Genomic DNA, 15,003 nt, shown 5'->3' on the forward strand with positions numbered 1-15,003 from the left:
TTTTTTTTTTTTTTTTTTATGTTAATGGTTGAAATTAGCCACAATTTTTGACTCTTTATTAATTTTGTGACGTTAATTAAAAACTGCAGAAGGTGAGCTTGCATGATAGGTGGCAAGTATTTAGAGGAAAAAGTACGAGCCAGAGTGATCTAGTATACACATTGAAACGATCGTCGATGATTCAAATTATGAAGCCAAAACTAGACATTTTCTTGGCTCAAAATAAAGAAATGAAGGTATGCGACTTCCATGTCAAAGGAAGTTGGATCGACCGGTCATGTGTCGTTTACGCCGGCAAATCTGATGTCATTGTTGCTCAGGTAATCAAACTGGTCCAAATGTTTTGTAATTTATAAAATGGACTAGCTAGTTCGTAAATATAAATGATCGAGATCGTGCTGATTGATTCATTGCTGTTTTGTTTTATGTGGTTTTCAGATGCACAAGAAACATACCGCACAAAGCATATTAATTGGGAAGAGTAATTTCTCGGTTACGGTCTATCCGAATGTTGACTTTGCCTTTATAGTCTCTCTCATTGTAATTCTCGATGACATTAACAAGGAAGATTCCGAAGACTAAAATTATTTTTCCCAGCAAAATTATTTTGTGCGTTGCAAATACTTGAAGTGATATATAATACTGTGATATCATTTTTTATTATTTTTTGACAATCATTGATATCATTATAATAAATATATCATATTTTATAAAAATTGCGCAAAAGACAAATCCATTGTTTCTTTTTAAACAGACCTTATTTTTCACATTTATTCAAAAACAACAATGAGCGATTTCTTGTATTCGCCCAATGTGTTGTTCATGAGTTCTCTTGTTCATCTATTATAAGGGATTTTTGTCTGCCAAGCTACATGGAGAGCTCGGCCAGTCTTCGTTTTTTTTTTGTGGAGACACACACACCTTGGCATGCGATTTTTTGATGCTTCTCGAGCAATCAGAGAAGAAAACTAAAAGAGCAAATGAACAGTCTTTACCACAGATTCAACCAAGATAACCTTAACCATTTATCTCTTCATCTTATATTAGCCATTGGAGATTCCTTTTAAGAGAATAAGTACAAGGAAAAGATGAGAGGAAGAGAGATTGAGAGAGAGAGATGATGGTGTCGGTGGTTTTATTGGCACGGTGATGCGTCCAAAAGATATTCGAATCCAAATATGACAACTGGTTGGGTGCTGAATGATGATTTCAAATTTTCAATAATACTTATTATAAGCAGTTTAAACTGAACATTTTTTCATGTTTAGATCCATTTCACTGATCACCCAAATGTGCCAATGACTTTTTTACTTAACAACACACAAGAGCAGAATCTCTTGTGGCAGAGGAAAAGAAAAGACCAATCTTAATAGACATCTATGATTCCGAAAGAGCATTACCAATCTTAATAAACATCTAAATCAGCTCATGACATGGTTCAAAGCTTTTAGATATATATGAAGATGATATGAAAAATACACATGGATAGAGTAATAAACTTATTATCCCGACAAATGATTATCGACAACAAAGTTTTCGAGGGTTGTTCAGTTCCCTTTAACTAGTGCTTGCTTTGCTGTCTGAATATCTCGACACCTAAGTAATCGATAGTGCTCTTAATAAGTGCAACATTTGGCTTCACGAGCTTCACTCGAACAGCGGTTACCTGAGGGAATTTGTCAAGCGTTTTGGTAGCGATAAGTTCCGCGACTGCCTCTAGAAGGGTTCTTGGTGACCCTTCAACAGTTTCCTTAGCTATGCTGCAAACAATATCATTCTTTTCAAACAACAAATCATATAGCTTGCAGTATATACAACTTAAGAAGACAAAGCTAGTCATCATAATTTAGAGATATGGACACAAATCGGATCTAGCTAACCTGAAAATGTCGACATAGCTGATTGTATCTGCTAAGTCGTCTGATTCACCAGCCTTTTTCAGACTGGTCCACGCATCGATATCAACAAGAAACATCTGCCCCAGTGTCGTCTCTTCAGGAATCGCTCCATGGAATCCGTAAAATTTTAACCCTTTTAGTATCAGTTTGTCCCCAAGCATTGACTCTGATAATTCTGTGCCAACTATATAATAAAAGAAAAAGTATATAGTATTATATGTTTTCATCCACAGTTTTTGTATACACACATAACATTAACTAACGAAGAAGACACCAAAACCTTATCACTGGCGCTTAATGAACAGTAAACCATGTCAAGAAAAACAAACTAATTGGAAGACAAGAATAAAAAGAAAAAATTAGATCTCTCGATCTTCATCATCTACTTTGACACTAAAGTCTAAAAAAACCAAACAAAAGAACAAAATTCCGATATACATGATAACTCGAGATTTTTGCCACCGGTACACGATTTTCAAAAGGAAAATACGGACTATACCTCGCCGTTCCAACGTCGCCGGAGCCGTCGTCGCCATTGAGTTCCCGGCAGTAGATTGATTTTTTGGGAGATGATTGAGAGATGGAGAGAGATGTCGGAGGAAATCAGTTTAAATATTGAAAGTGAATAATTGAAGCAGACAGAGGCTCTATAGTAGTATTAGCTCAATCTCAAAATCTGTAGGCCCAAAAAATCTAGGAAAACTTTTTTTTATTATTTTCCTCTTTTTATTTTATTTTATTTTTTTTTAAATATTCATTACTTTCACAAATTAAGAACTGAGAGATATGTATCTCTTTAAAATGTATATTTATATATATATATATTCTAATATATTTAAATCTAGTGCATTCATCACTATCTACTAAATAATGATATTAAAAATTTTACTTATAAAATTCCTAATTATTGACAAAAAAAAACAAATATCCTGATTTTGTTTAAAAAAAAAACAAAATTGAATTTTTAAAGTAATCCAAACTTTTCTGATTTTGTCTATTTAATAGAATATCCAGTAAAAAACAATGTAAATTATGTAATGGCCTACCTAGAGCTATAAAAAAAGAAGAAAAAACAAGTTGCACTTTATTTCAAGGGATCCACACTTGGCATTTTGCTTTCATGATTATAATTTCTACAGTAATTTTTAATCATAATAATCTTAAATTTAAATTTAACTCAATTGGATTGTAATACTGATGATGGGTGAGTAATTTGACTTGCATGGGCTAATTAGTGCTAATTTATAAAAGTAATGGCATATATATATTATAAAGAGATCCATTTCAATTTTGTTATTTAATTAATTTGTATACAATAATTGCAAAGGTAATCCTTTCAAGGATGTAACAACACTACTAGCTAGTTGTTGACAACACATTCTTATGCGATAATAGAAATCCTTTTTTTTTTTTTTTATAATAGAAATCCATGACCATGCATAATGCAAAGATACCGTATGTTCCTTTGGTGCGAAGCATAACTATGACCAGTGACCACCACATTCAGTGGCATGAACCATGTTGTCGCATAAATAATCATGTAAAAGTGAAACTAATCTTTTTTTTCTTCTTCTTTTCTTGTGTAAGATAAGTCAAACTCTTAGGACAAACAAACAATAAACCTAAAATATAGTACTTCTTAAGAAAAAGGCTTGTAGGATGTAATTTTTTTTTTCCGCATGGAATTTGATTATTTAAAGATCGATCAACAGCTTAACTCTAATAAATAATAATATTATTAATCAACAAAATCATTATACTCATTCTCATACACATTTCTTTGCTATAATTTTGGGAGGAATCATCATAAATTCATAATAGACAAGTGCAAGAAAGATTATGGGACAAAAACACATGGTCTACAAATCCCTCAACACATGGACAAAAAACACATGAAACCAAAATTTGAAGTGTTAAACTAATTTGTTTTGATTAACAAAAGAAAAGGAAAAAAAAAAAAAGATAAGACAAAAACGGAATTTTATTAACGCCGTTAAGCAGTCGCGTCTCTCCCACCCGTGACGTTGGGATTATGGTCAAAAATCAAAAAGAAGTCAATCTAAACCGGAACAAAACGACACCGTTTACACATAACTTAACCACGGTTAATTAGTCCACGCATCGGTTAAAGACCGGTTTGTTTGTTTTATCCGCCCACCACTGCTCTCTATCGTTAAAGAGAGGGACAGATCTGTGAAGTTGAGATCTTTCTTTTTTTCGCTTTCTTCGTTGTCTTTCTCTGTCTACACGCTTGTGAGCTAGTAGTAGTGTTATGTGTCTGCGCCACTCTCTCTCTCTTTACTGTTTTCTTCTCTCCTCTTCACGGCATAACTTTTTGCAATCTTTTAGCTGAAGCTTAATTTCACAACAAGTTGTTATTTTGTTTTTTTGCTTCAATTTCTTACTTTTTTGATCTCTCTCTCTCTCTCTCTCTCTCTCTCTCTCTCTCTCTCTCTCTCTCTCTCTCTCTCTCTCTCTCTCTCTCTCTCTCTCTCTCTCTCTCTCTCTCTCTCTCTCTCTCTCTCTCTCTCTCTCTCTCTCTCTCTCTCTCTCTCTCTCTCTCTCTCTCTCTCTCTCTCTCTCTCTCTCTCTCTCTCTCTCTCTCTCTCTCTCTCTCTCTCTCTCTCTCTCTCTCTCTCTCTCTCTCTCTCTCTCTCTCTCTCTCTCTCTCTCTCTCTCTCTCTCTCTCTCTCTCTCTCTCTCTCTCTCTCTCTCTCTCTCTCTCTCTCTCTCTCTCTCTCTCTCTCTCTCTCTCTCTCTCTCTCTCTCTCTCTCTCTCTCTCTCTCTCTCTCTCTCTCTCTCTCTCTCTCTCTCTCTCTCTCTCTCTCTCTCTCTCTCTCTCTCTCTCTCTCTCTCTTTTTCCAAGAAGAAACCTCTTCTAATAGATTTCTGGGTCTAAAATCTTTTCTATTTTTGGGCATTGATCTTTTATTCTTAGGTTAACTATAGATTGAAGGCAAAGAAACCTTTTTTTTCTAAGATTCTCTAGGTTTCCCTAAAATTCTCAACTACTGCAAAAGAGTTTTGTTACGTTTCTTTGATCTCGTGTTTTTTTTATCTTGACGACTCCAAATTTTTCAATTTTGCGTAAATGGTGGTGAAGATGATGAAGTGGCGACCATGGCCGCCTTTGGTAACGAGGAAATACGAGGTGAAGCTTGCGGTGAAGAAGCTTGAAGGTTGGGATCTGGTGCGTGGAGGTGTACCGGAGAAGGAGGAGAGGTTAACGGTGGAGATTCGCTGGAAAGGACCTAAGGCAACATTGGGATCTTTAAGAAGGACGGTGAAAAGGAACTTTACCAAAGAGGCTGTGGGAGAAAGCGATGTCGTTTCATGGGATGATGAAGAGTTTCAGAGTTTNTCCCACCCGTGACGTTGGGATTATGGTCAAAAATCAAAAAGAAGTCAATCTAAACCGGAACAAAACGACACCGTTTACACATAACTTAACCACGGTTAATTAGTCCACGCATCGGTTAAAGACCGGTNCCATTAGCATCTGAAGATTTGAAATCTAAGGTTTAGATTCCATTGTTGAACTTTGGAAATGGTTTGATTAGGCTGAGATGGAACCATAGATAACTGGATGATCAAATTTTGATTTGTTGACTGGAAAATTTTGATAGCCATTAATGTCTCAACGTGTTTGGTTCTAAGACTCGAAAGTAGAGCTTGATTCCTGTTGTTGTAGAGGTTGAGGTTCTATTATGTTACATTTCAAACTATGTTTAGTTGTTATAGGCTGTAGATGGAACCCTCCTAGCTAGATGATCAAATTTTGATACATGTATGATTCTAAGACTTGAAAGTAGAGCTTGATTCCTGTTGTTGTAGAGGTTTAGGTTCTATTGTGTTACATTTCAAACTATGTTTAGTTGTTATAGGTATGTTGGTGTCAATTTCCTCAGAGACAAATAAATTGATTTCTGATTTTTGATTCCAAGGGAATGAAGCAAGGACAGAAGAATAAAGCTCCTGTTGTTGGAACTGCATTTTTGAATCTTGCTGAATACGCCCGTGTGACAGATAAAAAAGAATTCGATATTAACATTCCTCTCACGCTCTCTGCTTGTGTTGCCTCCGAGCCACATCCATTGCTCTTTGTATGGTTAACTTCTTCTCTCTTTCATTACTTCTCTACTGTGTTGGCTCAGTATCTGTTTTTTTGACCTTTTGAGATACTCTTATTCCTTTTAGGTATCATTGAGTCTGCTTGAGCTTAGAACCACTCCAGAAACATCAGACTCGGCAGCACAAACTGCGGTTGTGCCTGTGCCTGTGCCTGTCCCTGTCCCTGTCCCGTCTCCATCACCACAACAGCCTACTGAAACACACTCAAATGAGAAGGAGGATGTTTCTGCAATCAAAGCTGGTCTAAGAAAAGTCAAGATTTTTACAGAGTTTGTTTCTACAAGGAAAGCCAAGAAAGCTTGCCGGGAAGAAGAAGGCAGATTCTCAAGCTTTGAATCATCAGAATCACTTGATGATTTCGAGACAGATTTTGATGAATGCAAACAAGACTTGATGAGTGTGAGAAAATCTTTCTCTTATGGACCTTTGTCTTATGCAAATGGTGTGGGGACTGCTTTAAACTGTGGCGCGAAAGTTAGCGACGAAGATGAAGATTGGGTTTATTATAGCCACAGGAAGTCCGACGTAGGAGCAGGTTGCTCGGACGCTGAAGATCCAGCTGCTGGTTTGGTCTATGAGACATCACTTCTTCCACGGCGTAGCATATTGCCATGGAGGAAGCGGAAGTTGAGCTTTAGGTCTCCGAAATCCAAAGGAGAGCCTTTGTTAAAGAAGGATAATGGAGAAGAAGGTGGAGATGACATTGATTATGATCGGAGGCAACTTAGCGCAGATGAAGCTCATCCTCTTTTTGGGGTAAGTTCTTATTTACTAGTCAGGTGTCTAATGCAGTTTCTGATGGTTCGGTGCTATATATCCAGATCTTGTACATATATGTGATTCAAGTTCTCCTTTTGCATGTTTTAATTTGCAGAGCAAGATTGATGAAGATTCATATGCGAATCAGCGATATTCTTTCTCAGAGTTTGGAGAAGACAGTTTTGCGATTGGAAGTTGGGAGGAGAAAGAAGTGATAAGTAGAGATGGACACATGAAGCTTCAGACAAATGTCTTTCTTGCTTCGATCGACCAGAGAAGCGAGCGAGCAGCTGGTGAGAGCGCTTGCACCGCTCTTGTAGCGGTTATTGCGGATTGGTTTCAGAAGAATGGTAATCTCTTGCCGATCAAGTCTCAGTTCGATAGTTTGATCAGAGAAGGTTCTTTAGAGTGGAGAAGCCTCTGTGAAAACGAAACTTATATGCAGAAATTTCCCGACAAGCATTTTGATCTCGATACCGTGCTACAAGCACAAATCCGTCCTCTAACAGTTATCCCCGGGAAGTCATTTGTTGGTTTTTTCCACCCCGACGGGATGGTCAATGAAGGAAGATTCGAGTTTTTGCAAGGCGCAATGTCGTTCGATAGTATTTGGGCTGAGATTATCAGTATTGAGGAAAGCTCGACGAATAGTGATAGTTATGTTGATGAGTCTCCACCGCGTGTTTACATAGTGAGTTGGAATGATCACTTCTTTGTCCTCAAAGTTGAAAAGGAAGCTTACTATATCATTGACACACTTGGAGAAAGGCTTTACGAAGGTTGTGATCAAGCTTACGTTTTGAAATTTGACCACAAAACCATCATCCACAAGATTCTTCATACAGAGGAAACAGGATCCGAGTCAGAACCTGATACAGAGATTGTGTGCAGAGGGAAGGAGTCATGTAAAGAGTATATTAAGAATTTCTTGGCGGCAATACCAATTCGAGAGTTGCAGGAGGATATCAAGAAAGGATTAGCCTCGACCGCGCCTGTTCATCATCGTTTACAGATCGAGTTTCATTACACTACAAATATAGAAAGTGTGGTCTGAAAACATAGGCAGAGTTGCTAACGTTTTGTTGAGTTTCTTGTAAGTTTTGTAACTCTCTCTTAGCTTAACTAACTTGTGAATGTGATCTAGAGTTAAACCAGTCTGTATCTAACTCTTTTAAATAAACATTTTTGCTCGTTTAATTCTACATGTCACATTTGTGGTTTGTTTTATCCATAATCATCTCAAAATCGTCAGACAAAAAACAATCCGGGCATGGTTTTTTATTCAGACAGTACTGTTAACAACAAACAGATCAAAATGCACAACTGGAAACAGTCAAGCGCAATCTCACAAATCCCATTAGATCAAGAAAGTGAACATAAGTTAGGTCACAGCTGCAATTGATCGTAGACATTGAAAATAAGCCAACCTTCAATGGCAGCAGCTTCAAGACGATCATTAGCACTTGCTCCATCCCACTTAGACTGGATCGAATCAAGCCGACTCATGTCATACCAAAGAATCTTGTGAGCTAATTCTCTGGTTCCAAGGAACTCAACAATTGGGGTTCCTCGGGCTACAGCAGCTAATTTCCCAATCTCCAAAGAGCTTCGGATCACAATACCGTGGTTTTCCTTAAGCAAAGCGAGGTCTTCTTGGATCTGGACACCAACGAATGTGACAAACTTGGAAGCAAAGAAGCGGTAAAGGTCCTTGAGATTCTCGCTGAACGAGCTTGGGAGGCGGAGGAAGAGACAGAAGTTTTTCGTGCTAAACTTCACTGAGCATAGACGCCATTCAGACTTCTTGTCAATAGATTGAACATCCCAATACACATCGAAGACAACGGAGCGGTTTCCATTCCAGACGGAATCTTCAAGGATCTTGGTTAGGTAAGGAGAGATATCAGTTGATGATTCAACATCAATGGCTTTGGTCTGGACCCAAGAATTATCAACCATCATAAACCCTGGACCATCGAAGGAAGCCATGTGGTCTGAAATCACAGGAAAATAAGATCAAATTTACGCATTAGGCACAGCATCGTAGATTCAGCAGTACAATTCTTATAACCATTCATCTGACACGTGACACGTGAACTAGTCCTAGAGAGATTCGTAAAAACTAGGTCAATGAAATTGAATTTATCGATTTGAGAAGGAAGCAGCTATTCAAGAAATATCCTTAATGGGTCTTTGCTAAAACAACAAATTTACTCTAGTCAACGTTTGGATTCTATGATCAGAAAACAAAGGTACGACCTTCACAAAGTGGCGAACAGAGAGAGAGAGAGAGAGGAAAACCCCCAAATAAGTTGATGATAATATAGAACATACTTTTGTTGATTTAGTTTAGAGATTGTCATATAAAATTCCAAACACATAAACACAAAAAAGAGGAAAACGAACCTTGAGATTCCGGTGAAAGATGAAAGATGAAAGGTGAATGGGTGATCTAGTAAACGGAGTCGGAGAGAGAGAGAGAGACTGTTTCTGGGTTTGTACTGCGCGAGTGAAAAAAGTAAAGGCCTGCACAGTGAAAGAAAGAAGGACACGTGTCTTAATTCACGTATTCCGCACGTGCGGATGTCGCCATGCGTGTTTTGGTTAAAATTTTCGGTTCACTTTGGTTTAACATTTTGCACGATCTGTTTCATATCAATTAATTGACAAGACCGTTAAGACCATATAGTGTATTAGATCGCATTTGACAAGACCATTCTCATTACACTCTATGATGCATCTCTCCCACGTCCCGTCGTCATCTGCAATCACTTTCGACCTCCCATTGCATTTCCAACATATCAAAAACCGTTCGTTCTCGCACTGCTCACACTGCCTCGACTTAATAGCTGGATGAGAAGCCTTCTAGAAGCTTCTTGAGCTTCCCGTTTTCGTTCAGAGCTACCATTTCGTCTGCTCCACCAATGTACTTACACTTTACGAAGAGCCTAGAAAAAAAAACATTTAGTTTACCCAACTTTATCCCAAATTTGTCCAAATACATAGCAAAAAAGGAAGAGACTTTTCACATGTTGGTATAATGGAAGATATGAAAAAAATCATCTTTTCTGGTAAGAGTCATTAGTTAGGTTGAATGATGATGTATGTCACGTCTTTATAATTCCATGAACGTGGATGCAATGATGATGTATTAAAGTAGGCTCATCTTTAAGCTTGCAACTAGAATCAACCATAGCTCTCTAAAACCTAATCAATAATTCAATACTTTTTTTTTCTTCTATAAATGTGATTTCATAAATGGTCCAGAATGAGAACAATAATGAGAATATAAAAGGGGTTTTTGATCAACAATTCTTGTATATAAAAAGAGTTTTTTTTTTTTACACAAAACAAATGGGGTATATTCCATAGAGCGAATCAGCTCTACATGTCGGCCACAGATGATGATGATCCAAATCCAATGTCAAATGAAAATTTGATGCAAGTCAGTTCCTTCTTGCGTCCATCAAGCATCTTCATTTTAAGTGAGTATGAACCCTATGAGAAAATAAAATGGATTAGATTGGTCCTTATATGCAGAAAACGCAAACTGATTTTGGTATGACCAACGTACAACTATTGATCATAACAAGCAAATGTTGACAACTATAGGTTCAACTTATTCTTCTAGCAACTTTATACTTCCACATGTACTCATTATATCAGCTATGGATACCAAGCTAAACCTATTCTCAGGCTACTTTAGTTATTCAACTAAACAAATTCGATTAGACTTAGACCATTCGCTCTGATTGTAACAGATAACATCAAAGCTCAAATGAGGATAATGCATCAACATCTCTCATTCAAAGGAAAATCAATAACTTACAGGAGGGGTATATCCAGGCAGAACTTGGGAGTGAGCGACCAAGAAATCTCCAATAGCCACAGGACAACTAGTCTCATCACAAAGATCATGTGTCTCAGAATGAATATGCCATCCAAAGTATGAAACTTCGATCACCAACTTTCCGCTCGAGATCTTAGTGTCTTCATATGACACAAACCCAAATTAAAAAGAAACATCATAACCAAAAAGCCAAGTAGTTGTAACTTGTAAACATTTTGCAATCCAACATATAAAAAGAATTGAAAATCTAAACTACAAACATAATCTAAAAAGTACAAAAACATCAAAAGAAACAAACAAGCAAAAGATCTTATATGTCATATAAGCCTCATAAATAAATCTGACTCTGTACCTGTGTTAGCAGAAATGCTGAAAGTGGCTGGCTCGCCTCTAGCTATAGGATAAGGAGATATATCAACTCCTTTCACCTTCACTTCATACTCTTCATTACTATCTGCAACCAAACAAAACACTTAAAAAATCAGATCGAGATTCTTGTGTTTCCCAAACAGTTCCCAAGAAATCAAAATTAAAACTTCAAACTCAATAAGGATCAAAAATCAAAAACCATCTAAATAAAAATCAAAACTTCAACACAATTTAAGATTACAAACCAAAACCATCTAAATAAAAATCAAATTCTCAACACAAATTAAGAGTACAAATCAAAAACATCTAAAGAACACCAAATTTTCAACGCAGCTGTCCGAACAATCTAAATCATCATCACTATATATATAACTAAACCGATCAAATTACTACAAGCAAGAATTAGCAGCAATCTCAGAACTCGAAGGAGACCAAAACATACCGCAATAGTGAACATCGGTGGCTGAGACAATCGTTGAAACGAATAGAAAATAAGAAATAGCTAAAGAAGATAATCCCATAAACTTATACATGATTGAAAAGCAAAAAAAAAGCCACGATTTTTTCACAAGAGTTTTCAGATGATGATTGAAGAAGACGATGAGGAAGACTACAAAAAAAACTAAAACGAAGCAAGAGACAAAGACAGAAATGCGGAATCGGGATTCTCATTTCACAAGAAATGTCGGATTGATCTTAACCGTTCGTTTACGTAGGTCCATGATTACTATAAACTAACGGTTTTAGATTACGTAGTCAAATCTATTACGGTGTGATTAACCGCATATGATTAGCAGTGAACAAACCGTTAGGTGGGATTTGTTTAACAATTTCATTTCAAGTTACCCACTTGGCACCAAAACTAAATTACTAATAATTTAGATTTGCCAGCTCAGATTTTTGACTCTATTTAATAATACAGCACACATTATTTTGGAAAATTCAAAAAAATTCCTATTTGAAAAAAAGAAAAAAAAACCACTTCTATTTTCCAACACGAAATCATGATATCTATTTTCCTAAAAATAGTAAAATTTAATTATTAAGTATATTTGTAATACAATAGATAATATATTTTTATTGGGCTGAATAATAAGGTCAGGCCCATAACTTAAAAGGCTTATTTGAATAATGATGATTTGAAGACAGCCTAATGAATCGGAGGAGTATTCGAAAAATTTGGAAGGAAAGCTTCTGTTTTGAGTTTTTTGACAGATGGCTAGATTCCTTCTTCTGTGTTGCCTCTTCGCGGCGGCGCTGACGTCATCATTGACGGTGGCCAGAGACGATAACGGAGTCTACTCGCCTTGTTCGGATTCTACAGTCGGGATCGGAGATGGATTCACTTTCGGCATTGCCTTCGCGTCTAAAGATTCATTCTTCGGTGGTAGTACAAATCATACCGTTCAGTACTCTCCTTGCGATCGCCGTCGGCTCTCTCTCAACGGAAACTCTGAGGTCGCCGTGTTTAGACCTAAAGTCGATGAGATCACTCTCCTTACCATCAATACCTCTAGCTCCAACAATTTCCGCCCGGTTCGTGTCTCTCGTCTCTCTGATCTATCTTGGTGAATTTAGGGTTTCGATTTAGAAAACGATTTTAGGTAGATCATTAGGGAATCTTGTGTAGATCGGAATTATCATCTTCCCAGATTAGTTGACTCGTCAAAAATCCTTGCTTAGAATGTTATAGCTCGTTTGATGAATTTGACTATAGGTACCGAATTGTTAGGATTGAATCTGTGTTCTTGGAAGATCTGGTTCCTTTCTACAAAAGTTTCAGTGATATGAGAGGTTACACCATAGATTGATTTGAAATTACTATACATAATTGCTTATCCTCGGATGTAGCATTGATCTTGATAGCCCCTATCAAATTACTGGTTTGTCTGATGGTACTTTGTGATTCCAGGATGCGTCAAAGGGATATATGGTAGCATTCGCTGGTTCAAAATATGCTGCGAGATCAGTGCCAATTATGGTTGCTGACAGCAATCACATCGTGACAAGCTTCACCCTTGTAAGTAATTGGATAAAACTCTACATTTTTTTTTATTTTCTTTATAGAAATTTTGGACAAAGCTCATTAGTTCTGTCATCGTCTTATATATCTTCTAGGTTCTTGAGTTCCAGAAGGGGAGGCTTGAGAACATGTTCTGGAAGAAAGACGGATGCTCGAAATGTTCTGGAGATACGAAATTCGTGTGCCTCAACAATGACCAATGTGCAATCAAGTCGCAAAACTGCAAGAACCAAGGAGGACAAGCAGATTGTAGCTTGGGGATCCAGTTGGCGTTTTCAGGCACCGATAAGCACTACACTGCTTTGAATTCGTGGTATGAGGTTGCAAATTTGAAGCAGTACTCTCTGTATGGCCTCTACTCCAATGTTAAAGACTCTCTTACCAACCCTTTCAAAAACATCTTCTGATCACTTTCCTTCTCCTTCGTGTGTTTCTTACTTACTTTTGTATTCTTCCTCGCCTACCTTTTTTTTTTTGGTTTCATTCGTATGATTTATGCTATATACATACATATACATTGTATTTTATTTACTTAGTGTGTAACGTTTTCTAGATATGTTTCTTATGAGTGTTTCTAAATCAAATTTTATTATATTGTAATTTCTCAAAGTTACGAACGAGTTGTAAACAATTTAGAAATCAAAAACGATAATCTAAACAATTTGAAGATAAATAACTCCAAAACAAAGAAAACAAGTTGTACTCTTGGCTTCATGTAACTTTGTTTCTTCTAGATGAATGAAAACAAGTTGTTTGACAAAAATAAACAAAAAAAAATCTAAACAATTTGAAGATACATAACTCCAAAACAACGAAACAAACCAACAATATTAAACACACTAACAATATTTTAAATAAAAGATAAAAATGTTTTAAAGATCCATAAAAGAAATTAAAAAGACAAATTTAAAATAAATGCACATCAAACTTAGAACATAAACCAATTATTGATATTAAACAATGTCGCATCAACATTATTCTCTCCAGTGATTGTTCCATTAGGACCATTAGGAGGTGGCTCTAGACGGAGACCATCATTAGTCGCTATAGTGTTGTCGTTCCTGTAAAATTTTGAGTTGTTAATGTTATTTTCTTCCTCGTTTACTCCCCATCTCACGGTTCATAATATCAAAAGAGTATTACCTTGGTGGATTCATAACCATCATCGGATTATGATGTTGTGAAGGTTGAGAGACTGATCCATGTAAACCATCAAAAGCCATCATTTGGGGTTCTTGATGAAGACCAGCATTAGTCGGTATGATGATGTTGTTGCTCATGTAAAACTGTGAATTGCTAATGTTATTTCCTTCCTCGTTTACTCCCACATCACAGCTCATGATATCAAAAGGATATTGCCTTGGTGGATTCATAACCATCATCGGATTAACGTTCATATTATGATGTTGTGAAGGTGGAGAGACTGATCCAAGCAAACCATAAGAAGTCACCATTTGGGGACAAACTGGATCCATTTCCAAATGATGGTTTCCTTTGCTACTACTTCCTTGGTATGGACAATAGCTTCTTGGGTTTGGATCCATGCCAAGAATGGGTGGATTGAGTGGGGAAACCCATTGATCAATTAAGTAATGACTTTCATTCTCCATTAAAGCATTAATGCTAATTCTTCTTGTTGCTTCATCTTGATTGTTTCCTACAAAAACATCATTTATGGTGGTATTAAGTGGCTCGACTTGCACTTCAAATGGGAACACCGGTAGCTAGATCTGGAAGAGGAGGAAATTGCTCGTTTAGATGTCTCCTATAAGATAGGATTTTTTCTCTTGAGAAAGATAACAAGGCATATCTCTCACTCAAGTTAAGATCCGCGATATTTATATGACGTTCTTGTAGCTGATTCATCATCTCATCAGTTTCATACCTTCTTTTCTCGTTATGAACCCTAGTCAATTTAGCTTGAATTTTGCTTGTCTCCTCTTCTATGTATGACTCGACAGTCATCGCATAT

The 15,003-nt window shown here is 36.8% G+C and overlaps 5 protein-coding genes and 1 pseudogene across 6 annotated transcripts in view; 3 read left to right on the top strand and 3 right to left on the bottom strand.

Annotated features, from left to right (window-relative positions):
* LOC104775818 (protein LURP-one-related 10) overlaps window positions 1-668 on the top strand; it is a 1,270-nt gene extending 602 nt beyond the window's left edge. Inside the window, exons 2-3 of the mRNA XM_010499755.2 lie at window positions 90-320; window positions 439-668. Coding sequence (XP_010498057.1) covers window positions 90-320; window positions 439-582 — 375 coding nt within the window. The 3' untranslated portion in view covers window positions 583-668. The remainder of the gene's footprint in view (window positions 1-89; window positions 321-438) is intronic.
* LOC104775828 (dihydroneopterin aldolase 1-like) lies at window positions 1,352-2,527 on the bottom strand. Its single transcript, XM_010499765.2, has 3 exons — window positions 2,398-2,527; window positions 1,881-2,082; window positions 1,352-1,760 (listed from the first exon to the last, which is right to left on the bottom strand). Exons 1-3 carry the CDS (start codon window positions 2,432-2,434, stop codon window positions 1,562-1,564), a joined length of 438 nt encoding a protein of 145 aa, XP_010498067.1. The 5' UTR covers window positions 2,435-2,527; the 3' UTR covers window positions 1,352-1,561.
* LOC104775839 lies at window positions 4,706-7,988 on the top strand (annotated as a pseudogene).
* On the bottom strand, window positions 8,044-9,303 carry LOC104775849 (uncharacterized protein At5g06450-like). 2 transcript variants are annotated; one of them, XM_010499787.2, is made up of 2 exons: window positions 9,049-9,162; window positions 8,044-8,783 (listed from the first exon to the last, which is right to left on the bottom strand). In XM_010499787.2, exons 1-2 carry the CDS (start codon window positions 9,119-9,121, stop codon window positions 8,176-8,178), a joined length of 681 nt encoding a protein of 226 aa, XP_010498089.1. In that variant the 5' UTR covers window positions 9,122-9,162; the 3' UTR covers window positions 8,044-8,175. The 2 variants fall into 2 exon arrangements, with proteins under 2 accessions (XP_010498089.1, XP_010498098.1); XM_010499796.1 differs by lacking the exon at window positions 9,049-9,162 and adding an exon at window positions 9,196-9,303 and having other exon boundaries at window positions 8,045-8,783.
* LOC104775861 (putative phosphatidylglycerol/phosphatidylinositol transfer protein DDB_G0282179) lies at window positions 10,003-11,664 on the bottom strand. Its single transcript, XM_010499807.1, has 4 exons — window positions 11,451-11,664; window positions 10,992-11,093; window positions 10,619-10,779; window positions 10,003-10,287 (listed from the first exon to the last, which is right to left on the bottom strand). The coding sequence occupies exons 1-4, from the start codon at window positions 11,539-11,541 to the stop codon at window positions 10,174-10,176; spliced, it is 468 nt and encodes a 155-aa protein (XP_010498109.1). The 5' UTR covers window positions 11,542-11,664; the 3' UTR covers window positions 10,003-10,173.
* LOC104775868 lies at window positions 12,156-13,596 on the top strand. Its single transcript, XM_010499821.2, has 3 exons — window positions 12,156-12,544; window positions 12,921-13,028; window positions 13,127-13,596. Exons 1-3 carry the CDS (start codon window positions 12,224-12,226, stop codon window positions 13,436-13,438), a joined length of 741 nt encoding a protein of 246 aa, XP_010498123.1. The 5' UTR covers window positions 12,156-12,223; the 3' UTR covers window positions 13,439-13,596.

Source organism: Camelina sativa, chromosome 1, assembly GCF_000633955.1.
Source record: "Camelina sativa cultivar DH55 chromosome 1, Cs, whole genome shotgun sequence".
NCBI lineage: Eukaryota > Viridiplantae > Streptophyta > Magnoliopsida > Brassicales > Brassicaceae > Camelina > Camelina sativa.

Excerpts from the sequence above, each read along its gene's own strand:
- LOC104775828 (XM_010499765.2), bottom strand. The coding sequence starts at position 2,434 with ATGGCGACGACGGCTCCGGCGACGTTGGAACGGCGAG. Across the intron at positions 2,083-2,397 it reads GGCGACGTTGGAACGGCGAG|TTGGCACAGAATTATCAGAG; the intron begins GTATAGTCCGTA and ends TTTATTATATAG. Across the intron at positions 1,761-1,880 it reads AGCTATGTCGACATTTTCAG|CATAGCTAAGGAAACTGTTG; the intron begins GTTAGCTAGATC and ends TATTGTTTGCAG.
- LOC104775849 (XM_010499787.2), bottom strand. The coding sequence starts at position 9,121 with ATGTTCTATATTATCATCAACTTATTTGGGGGTTTTCCTCTCTCTCTC. Across the intron at positions 8,784-9,048 it reads CTGTTCGCCACTTTGTGAAG|ACCACATGGCTTCCTTCGAT; the intron begins GTCGTACCTTTG and ends CTGTGATTTCAG.
- LOC104775861 (XM_010499807.1), bottom strand. The coding sequence starts at position 11,541 with ATGTATAAGTTTATGGGATTATCTTCTTTAGCTATTTCTTATTTTCTA. Across the intron at positions 11,094-11,450 it reads CACCGATGTTCACTATTGCG|ATAGTAATGAAGAGTATGAA; the intron begins GTATGTTTTGGT and ends GTTTGGTTGCAG. Across the intron at positions 10,780-10,991 it reads CAGCATTTCTGCTAACACAG|ACACTAAGATCTCGAGCGGA; the intron begins GTACAGAGTCAG and ends TGTCATATGAAG.
- LOC104775868 (XM_010499821.2), top strand. The coding sequence starts at position 12,224 with ATGGCTAGATTCCTTCTTCTGTGTTGCCTCTTCGCGGCGGCGCTGACG. Across the intron at positions 12,545-12,920 it reads GCTCCAACAATTTCCGCCCG|GATGCGTCAAAGGGATATAT; the intron begins GTTCGTGTCTCT and ends TTGTGATTCCAG. Across the intron at positions 13,029-13,126 it reads TCGTGACAAGCTTCACCCTT|GTTCTTGAGTTCCAGAAGGG; the intron begins GTAAGTAATTGG and ends TATATCTTCTAG.